Source organism: Coregonus lavaretus, assembly GCF_964263955.1.
Source record: "Coregonus lavaretus genome assembly, chromosome: 32".
NCBI classification, from domain to species: Eukaryota; Metazoa; Chordata; class Actinopteri; order Salmoniformes; family Salmonidae; genus Coregonus; species Coregonus lavaretus.
In genome coordinates, this window is record NC_140019.1 from 23706422 (window position 1) to 23716315 (window position 9894).

Here is a 9894-nt window from a genome sequence, read left to right on the forward strand (position 1 = left end):
AGGTCTTGACCAGGTTTGCACACACTGCAGCAGGGATTTTGGCCCACTCCTCCATACAAACCTTCTCCAGATCCTTCAGGTTTTGGGGCTGTCGCTGGGCAATACGGACTTTCAGCTCCCTCCAAAGATGTTCTATTGGGTTCAGGTCTGGAGACTGGCTAGGCCACTCCAGGACCTTGAGATGCTTCTTAGTTGCCCTGGCTGTGTGTTTCGGGTCGTTGTCATGCTGGAAGACCCAGCCACGACCCATCTTCAATGCTCTTACTGAGGGAAGGAAGTTGTTGGCCAAGATCTCGCGATACATGGCCCCATCCATCCTCCCCTCAATACGGTGCAGCCGTCCTGTCCCCTTTGCAGAAAAGCATCCCCAAAGAATGATGTTTTCACCTCCATGCTTCACGGTTGGGATGGTGTTCTTGGGGTTGTACTCATCCTTCTTCTTCCTCCAAACACGGCGAGTGGAGTTTAGACCAAAAAGCTATATTTTTGTCTCATCAGACCACATGACCTTCTCCCATTCCTCCTCTGGATCATCCAGATGGTCATTGGCAAACTTCAGACGGGCCTGGACATGCGCTGGCTTGAGTAGGGGGACCTTGCGTGCGCTGCAGGATTTTAATCCATGATGGCGTAGTGTGTTACTAATGGTTTTCTTTGAGACTGTGGTCCCAGCTCTCTTCAGGTCATTGACCAGGTGCTGCCGTGTAGTTCTGGGCTGATCCCTCACCTTCCTCATGATCATTGATGCCCCACAAGGTGAGATCTTGCATGGAGCCCCAGACCGAGGGTGATTGACCGTCATCTTGAACTTCTTCCATTTTCTAATAATTGCGCCAACAGTTGTTGCCTTCTCACCAAGCTGCTTGCCTATTGTTCTGTAGCCCATCCCAGCCTTGTGCAGGTCTACAATTTTATCCCTGATGTCCTTACACAGCTCTCTGGTCTTGGCCATTGTGGAGAGGTTGGAGTCTGTTTGATTGAGTGTGTGGACAGGTGTCTTTTATACAGGTAACGAGTTCAAACAGGTGCAGTTAATACAGGTAATGAGTGGAGAACAGGAGGGCTTCTTAAAGAAAAACTAACAGGTCTGTGAGAGCCGGAATTCTTACTGGTTGGTAGGTGATCAAATACTTATGTCATGCAATAAAATGCAAATTAATTACTTAAAAATCAAACAATGTGATTTTTGTTTTAGATTCCGTCTCTCACAGTTGAAGTGTACCTATGATAAAAATTACAGACCTCTACAAGCTTTGTAAGTAGGAAAACCTGCAAAATCGGCAGTGTATCAAATACTTGTTCTCCCCACTGTAGATGATAAGGGATGTGCATGGTTGTTGCTCTGCACTTTTCATTCATTTAAAGCCATGGTCCAAATTAAGAAGACAATTGGGGGAACCTTTCCCCTCCGTTTTTTTAAGAACCATCTGCACGTTCATCGACCAACAGTGAACCCAAGCACGGAACAAATAAAGTGTAATTCCTTAGATTTCCTGATACATGGATAAATTATTAAATAGTGTATCAGTGGAGCTGTGCGGTGACTTATCTTCAGAGTGGATGATATCACATTCCATTTCAGCCTGTCACAATGCAACACACTCACAGTATTGTTGCAGAAGGTAACGCAACATGCCTAGGCTGAGTGAGAAAAGGGGGAAAAGAGTCTCTTCAGTCAGTCAATGGAGAAGGGATAAAAGAGAAATGTTAAAACAAAGATCTGAGCAAAGAAAAAACAAGGGTTATTCAAGAGGGAAGGCATATCCAACCAACCATTTCCAACCAGTCTACCTAAACCCTCTCCAATTTGCTGGACGGGTGCTTGTAACATTGTGTGATTCAATTCATGTCAATCAAATTACATTTAATATTGATGTTTGTCTAAAGTCAATTGAAATATGTTGACAAAGAATATATAATCATATCAGTATTTGACATTTCATTCCCTTATTACTTTGTGGAAAGTAAGGTGTTTTCGTTTGATCAACCTTGAGATGAGCGATTTCATTCCACCATTCAGAGGGGGAGGTGTCAAATGGCTGACCAACATTGTCATTGGCTGGGAAACACCCTGTGGCTATAGTTAATCAGCACAACAACTGTTTATGCCCTCATCAAATAGCTGTTTGTCTGGAACTCAGAGTAGCCTTAACACTATCATTACCAATGTCTCTGACAAGGTTTCAGTTCAAACACCACAGTATGAATTTTTTTTAGTGTCTGCTAAATTACTAAAATGAGACAAAATTGGAAATTGGTAGGCTACAATCAGAGCGCTAACACTTTATATTAAGGTATACTTAATAAGTAGTTGAAGATGAAGATTGTGCTGCAGTGGATAGCAACCATCTTACGGGCTCCTGACCAATTCTGCTAATATGTGTGCTTTTTTACGCTGATTTAACATTTTTATTTTACATAATGTCTCCGCCATCATTTCCTACGACCGGAAACAGCTTCTGGACATCAGAACAGCGATCACTAACCTTGTTCTGCTTACTCCAGACCAGGTCCTTATCCCCGGGACTCGAAAGAGGAAGCGGCGGCAAAAAAGAGGCATGTGAGCCGGAACCCTGACGAGACTACGTCGGCGAGCAAATAGACCGCCATTGCCCTCTGTTCTATTGGCTAACGTGCAAGCACTGGAGAAAAAACTGGATGGGCTCCGTTCGAGACTACACTATCAACGGGACCTGAAAAACAGTAATATCATATGTTTCACAGAGTCGTGGTTTAATGAAGACATGGATATGTCCCTTCCATCTTCAAGAGAGCGAGAGTTGCACCCCTTCTCAAAAAACCAACACTCGATCCCTCTGATGTCAACAACTACAGACCAGTATCCCTTCTTTCTTTTCTCTCCAAAACTCTTGAGCGTGCCGTCTTTAGCCAACTCTCTTGCTATCTCTCTCAGAATGACCTTCTTGATCCAAACCAGTCAGGTTTCAAGACTGGTCATTCAACTGAGACTGCTCTTCTCTGTGTCACGGAGACTCTCTGCACTGCTAAAGCTAACTCTCTCCTCTGCTCTTGTCCTTCTAGACCTGTCTGCTGCCTTTGATACTGTGAACCATCAGATCCTCCTCTCCACCCTCTCCGAGTTGGGCATCTCCGGCGCGGCTCACTCTTGGATTGCGTCCTACCTGACCGGTCGCTCCTACCAAGTGGCGTGGCGAGAATCTGTCTCCGCACCACGTGCTCTCACCACTGGTGTCCCCCAGGGCTCAGTTCTAGGCCCTCTCCTATTCTCGCTATACACCAAGTCACTTGGCTCTGTCATATCCTCACATGGCCTCTCCTATCATTGCTACGCAGACGACACACAACTAATCTTCTCCTTTCCCCCTTCTGATAACCAGGTGGCAAATCGCATCTCTGCATGTCTGGCAGACATATCAGTGTGGATGACGGATCACCACCTCAAGCTGAACCTCGGCAAGACGGAGCTGCTCTTCCTCCCGGGGAAGGACTGTAGGTTCATGCTCTACAACATTCTGAGAGTACGACCCTGCCTTACACAGGAAGCAGCACAGGTCCTAATCCAGGCACTTGTCATCTCCCGTCTGGATTACTGCAACTCGCTGTTGGCTGGGCTCCCTGCCTGTGTCATTAAACCCCTACAACTCATCCAGAATGCCGCAGCCCGTCTGGTGTTCAACCTTCCCAAGTTCTCTCACATCACCCCGCTCCTCCGCACACTCCACTGGCTTCCAGTTGAAGCTTGTATCTGCTACAAGACCATGGTGCTTGCCTACGGAGCTGTGAGGGGAACGGCACCTCCGTACCTTCAGGCTCTGATCAGTCCCTACACCCAAACGAGGGCATTGCGTTCATCCACCTCTGGCCTGCTGGCCCCCCTACCTCTGCGCAAGCACAGTTCCCGCTCAGCCCAGTCAAAACTGTTTGCTGCTCTGGCACCCCAATGGTGGAACAAGCTCCCTCATGACGCCAGGACAGTGGAGTCACTCACCACCTTCCGGAGACACTTGAAACCCCACCTCTTTAAGGAATACCTGGGATAGGATAAAGTCATCCTTCTACCCCCCCTTACCCCACCCCAAAGAAAGAAAGAAAAAAAACATATTGTAAAGTGGTTATCCCACTGGCTATAAGGTGAATGCACCAATTTGTAAGTCGCTCTGGAAAAGAGCGTCTGCTAAATGACGTAAATGTAAATGATATACATCGCTTGTTTTTCTATGCATCGTCAAGACCGGATGGCAGACTTGGGTAAGATGAAGGGAGAGGGGTGTGTCTCTTTGTTAACAACAGCTGGTGTCCTATCTCTAATGTTAAGGAAGTCTCAGGTTTTTACTTGCCTGAGTTAGAATACCTCATGATAAGCTGCAGACTATACTATTTACCAAGAGAGTTTTCATCTATATTTTTCCTAGCTGTCTATTTACCGCCACAAACTGATGCTGGCACTAAGACCGCACTCAACGAGCTGCATAAGGCCATAAGAAAACAAGAAAATGCACATTCAGAGGCGACGTTTCTCATGGCCGGTGATTTTAATGCATGGAAACTTAAATCAATTTTCTCATTTTTACCAGCATGTCACCAGTGCATCTGTGACAAAACTCTAAATCACCTTTATTCCACACAAAGAAACACATACAAGGTCCTCCCTCACACTCCCTTTGGCACATCAGACCATACCTCTATCCTCCTACTTACAAGCAAAAACTCAAACCGTGAAGTGGTCCAATGAAGCGGATGCTAAGCTACAGGATATGTTCCGGGATTCATCCGATTACATTGAGAAGTTTACCACATCAGTCACCAGCTTCATTAATAAGTGCCTCGATGACGTCGTCCCCACGGGGACTGTACGTACATACCCCAACCAGAAGCCATGGATTACAGGCAACATCCGCACTGAGATAAAGAGCTGCCACTTTCAAGGAGCGGGCCACTAATCTGGACGCTTACAAGAAATCCAGCTATGACTGACGACGAGCCATCAAACAGGCGAAGTGTCAATACAGGACTAAGATCAAATCCTACTACACCGGCTTTGACGCTCAACAGATGTGGCAGGGCTTGCAAACTATCATGGATTACAAAGGGAAACCCAGCCGCGAGCTGCCCAGTGACGCAAACCTACCAGACGAGCTAAATGCCTTCTAAGTTCGCTTTGAGGCAAGCAACCCTGAACCATGCATGAGAGCACCAGCTGTTCCGGATGAGTTTGTGATCTCGCTCTCCATAGCTGATGTCAGTAAGACCTTTAAACAGGTCAACATTCGCAAGGCCGCGGAGCCAAGCGGAATACCAGGACGCGTATTCAAAGCATACGCTAACCAGCTGGCAAGTGCCTTCACTGACATTTTCAACCAATCCCTGACCTGGTTTGTAATTCCAACCTGTTTCAAGCAGACCATCATAGTCCCCGTGCCCAAGAACCCTTAAATGACTATTGAACTAAATGAACTGCCTAAATGACTATTGCCCCGTAGCATTCACATCTATAGCCATGAAATGCTTTGAAAGGCTTGTCATGGCTCACATCAACACCATCAACCCAGACACCCTGGACCCACTCCAATTCGCACACCACCCCAACAGATCCACAGATGATGCAATCTCCATTGCACTCCACACTGCCCTCACCCACCTGGACAAGAGGAATACTCAGCTCAGCATTCAACACCATAGTCCCCTCCAAGCTCATCACCAAGCTCAGGACCCTGGGACTGAACACCTACCTCTGCAACTGGATCCTGGACTTCCTGACGGGCCGTCACCAGGCGGTGAGGGTAGTCAACAACACATCCGTCACGCTGATCATCAACACGGGGGCCCCTCAGGGTTGTGTACTTAGTCCCCTCCTGTACTCCCTGTTCACCCACGACTGCGTGGCCGTGCACGACTCCAACACCATCATCAAGTTTGCTGACGACACGATAGTGGTAGGACTGATCACCGACGGCGATTAGACAGCCTATATGGAGGAGGTCAGAGACCTGGCTGTGTGGTGCAAGGGCAACAACCTCACCCTCAACATTAGCAAGACAAAGGAGCTGATCGTGGACTACAGGAAATGGAGGGGCAAGCCCGCCCCCATCCCCATCGAGAGTTCATCGGTGTCCACATCACTAAAGAATTAACATGGTCCAAACACACCCACACAGTTGTGAAGAGGGCCCCTCAGGAGGCTGTAAAGATCCTCAAAAAGTTATAAAGCTGCACCATTGAGAGCATCTTGACTGGCTGCATCACTGCTTAGTATGGAAACTGCAAGGCACCCGACCGCAAGGTGCTACAGACGGTGGTGAGTACATCACTGGGGCCGAGCTCCCTGCCATCCAGGACTTCTATAACAGGCGGTGTCAGAGGAAGCTAATCAAATGGCTACCCGGACTACCTGCATTGACCCCTGGCTAACCAGGGGTGGGATAATGTCAATGTCATGTTGATTAGACAGTACCTGGTAGCTTGAGGTGTCTGATAATTGTGAGATTTGTTCAAGACAGTTTGTGGTGGAACACGTGACAATTGCATGTACAGTGCCTTTGGAAAGTATTCAAACCCCTTGACTTTTTGTTACGTTACAGCCTTATTCTAATATTGATTAAATAAAACATTTTCCTCAGCAATCTACACACAATACCCCATAATGACAAAGCGAAAACAGGATTGCACCATTGATGGTCCCCAAGACCACAGTGGCCTCTATTATTCTTTAATTATTTTTACCCCTTTTTCGTGATATCCAATTGGTAGTTACAGTCTTGTCCCATCGCTGCAACTCCCGTACGGACTCGGGAGAGGCAAAGGTCGAGAGCCATGCGTCCTCCGAAACACGACCCTGCCATGACACACTGCTCGCTTAACCCGGAAGCAAACTGCACCAATGTGTCGGAGGAAACACCATACAACTGCCGACCATGTCAGCGTGCATGCGCCCGGCCCGCCACAGGAGTCGCTAGAGCGCGATGGAACGACTACATCTTGGCCGGCCAAACCCTCCCCTAACCCGGATAACGATAGGCCAATTGTGCGTCACCACATGGGTCTCCCTGTCGCAGCCGGCTGCGACACAGCCCAGGATCGAACCCGGAACTGTAGTGACGCCTCAAGCACTGCAGTGCCTTAGACCGCTGCGCCACTCGGGAGGCCCGGCCTCTATCATTCTTAAATGGAAGAAGTTTGGAACCACCAAGACTCTTCCTAGAGCTGGCCGCCCGGCCAAACTGAGCAATCGGGGAAGAAGGGCCTTGGTCAGGGAGGTGACCAAGAACCCGATGGTCACTCTGATAGAGCTCCAGAGTTCCTTTGTGGAGATGGGAGAACCTTCCAGAAGGACAACCATCTCTGCAGCACTCCACCAATCAGGCCTTTATGGTAGTGGCCAGACAGAAGCCACTCCTCAGTAAAAGGCACATGACAGCCCGCTTGGAGTTTGCCAAAAGACACCTAAAGACTCTCAGACCATGAGAAACAAGATTCTCTGGTCTGATGAAACCAAGATTGAACTCTGGCCTGAATGCCAAGCGTCACGTCTGGAGGAAACCTGGCACCATCCCTACGGTGAAGCATGGGGGTGGCAGCATCATGCTGTTTTTCAGCGGCAGGGACTGGGAGACTAGTTAGGATTGAGGCAAATATGAACGGACCAAAGTACAGAGAGATCCTTGATGAAAACCTGCTCCAGAGCACTCAGGACCTCTGACTGGGGGCGAAGATTCACCTTCCAGCAGGACAACGACCTTAAGCACACAGCCAAGACAATGCAGGAGTGGCTTCGGGACAAGTCTCTGAATGTTCTTGAGTGGCCCAGCCAGATCCCGGACTTGAACCCAATCAAACATCTCTGGGGAGACCTGAAAATAGCTGTGCAGCAACGCTCCCCATCCAACCTGACAGAGCTTGAGAGGATCTGCAGAGAGAATGAGAGAAACTACCAAAATACAGATGTGCCAAGGTTGTAGCGTCATACCCAAGAAGACTCGAGGCTGTAATCGCTGCCAAAGGTGATTCAACAAAGTACTGAGTAAAGTGTCTGAATACTTATGTAAATGTGATATTTCCGTTTTTTTTTTTTTATAATTTTGCCAACATTTCTAAAAACCTGTTTTTGCTTTGTCATTATGGGGTATTGTGTGTAGATTGATAAGGGGAAAAAACAGTTTAATCAATTTTAGAATAAGGTGTTAATGTAACAAAATGTGGAAAAAGTCAAGGGGTCTGAATACTTTCCTAATGCACTGTACTTTCAGAATTGTTTGGCGAGCTACTCATAGGTGGTCTGCAAGCTACTGGTAGCTAGTGATCGACCTGTTGGAGACCCCTTGTTTATAACTATAAGCTTGTTCATTAGCATTTACGTTTAGATCAAGCTTATAAATCTGTAATAAACAGTTATAATACATTGGTTGTTCCTGCAAGTATACTGTAATATAAAGTGTTTCTGTCAGAGCAACCCAAGGCCTAACACTCAGCCACACGGACACGGTTAAGAAATATAACTCATGGCTGAGAAATGAAGCCTAGCAAAGAATCCTTCTTATTTTACCTGATAATAGTGGCTCTTGTTTGTTTTCTTCAGAAACCAGTGACCTGTATCAACTCTCAATGACCCCAAGGGGACCCAGTGACAAACACCAGGTTTATGTGGGTAATGAGAGCACCTGTCCTATTGTTGTATATACCCTCCTCTCATTCAACTGTGTGGCCTCTAATCAGTCAAAGGAGACAGGGCCAGTAATGGCTACTTTAAACTAGGTTGACTACCCATACATTTAAAAAATATATATGCTTGCATGATTGTAAGTCACTTTGGATAAAAGTGTCTGCTAAATGGCATATATTATTATATTAACATGCTACTTGGCCCTTCTGGGTGTAGTGATGGTAACTATAATGGTGTAAGCTAAAATCAATACATATGGAATGTAAAATGTGTGATAAGGTGAAAGGGATAATGGGTGAAAGGGATAACAGGCTTTAACTGCTATAATCTAAAATGTTTAAAGTGTGTCCAGAATAGAAACTAATGCCTCAAAATTATTTCATGTAGGCCTAGTTTACCAAGCTTAGTTCACATCACAACAACCTAAAACAATGTGTTGAATAGGACAATGTGACAGCTAATCACAGTCTAACAAAGCCACGTGCAACGCAGCCAGTGAATGCCTTGATTTAAATTCTCACAGAACAAAAACCCATTTGTGCGATTATTGTCTGACAAGCTCGCAATGAGGCAAAAAAAAAAATCCATTCCAGATGATGCATTCATTGTTTTCAACCAAACACGCACCCAGCTCCACAGCAGAGGCTCCTGTTCGTAAGGCAAGTGGGATGATGAATTTGCGTCACTTATTCAACAGGTGACTAGGCAATAAAACCGATTAGCGTGGTTTACCGTGCCTTTGTTACATGATAATAAGATAACGGGACGTGGCTTTTTACTTTTACGCAAATTACAAGTCTATAAAAATTGTAGGCCTATTTGGTCATTCTGCAGTGTAATAACATGCCCGTATGAGTTTGATAAGGACAGTGACTCACCTCAATCCATTTCTGCGCTTCTAGAAACGCGGGCTCCGAGGCCGATTCGGAGAGGGGATGTCGCTGGTGTGGTTGTCCTCTATCTGCAGTGGGACTTGCCATTTGCAAAGCTGCTCAGTGTTAAAATAGACCAACAATAAAGCTACAACTATAGGCTATTGGAAAATCCTCAGGTTTCAGCCTCAGCACCTGACCGTGAAAACCCGATAATGCCGGTTTAATGCCGTTTATTTATTTTTTACTTGACTTGCTGTGTAAGCAGTCTCCCCCACTCTCCTTCGGTGTATGCCGCAAACCCCCAGCACTGCACTTGCAGCTACCCCCCTGTAACTCCTGTGTAGCCAACTGGGACTGTGGATCGAGTCGACTCACTCGCAC

General features: G+C 46.6%; 1 protein-coding gene across 1 annotated transcript in view; it reads right to left on the reverse strand.

Moving 5' to 3' along the window:
- The window catches only part of LOC311107732 (LIM and calponin homology domains-containing protein 1-like), a gene marked incomplete at its 5' end in the record, with an annotated part of 115785 nt that extends 106167 nt beyond the window's left edge, over positions 1–9618 (reverse strand). Inside the window, one exon of the mRNA XM_084150248.1 lies at positions 9517–9618. Within this exon, the coding sequence (XP_084006374.1) occupies positions 9517–9618 (102 nt within the window). The remainder of the gene's footprint in view (positions 1–9516) is intronic.
- Positions 9619–9894: the final 276 nt, after the last annotated feature.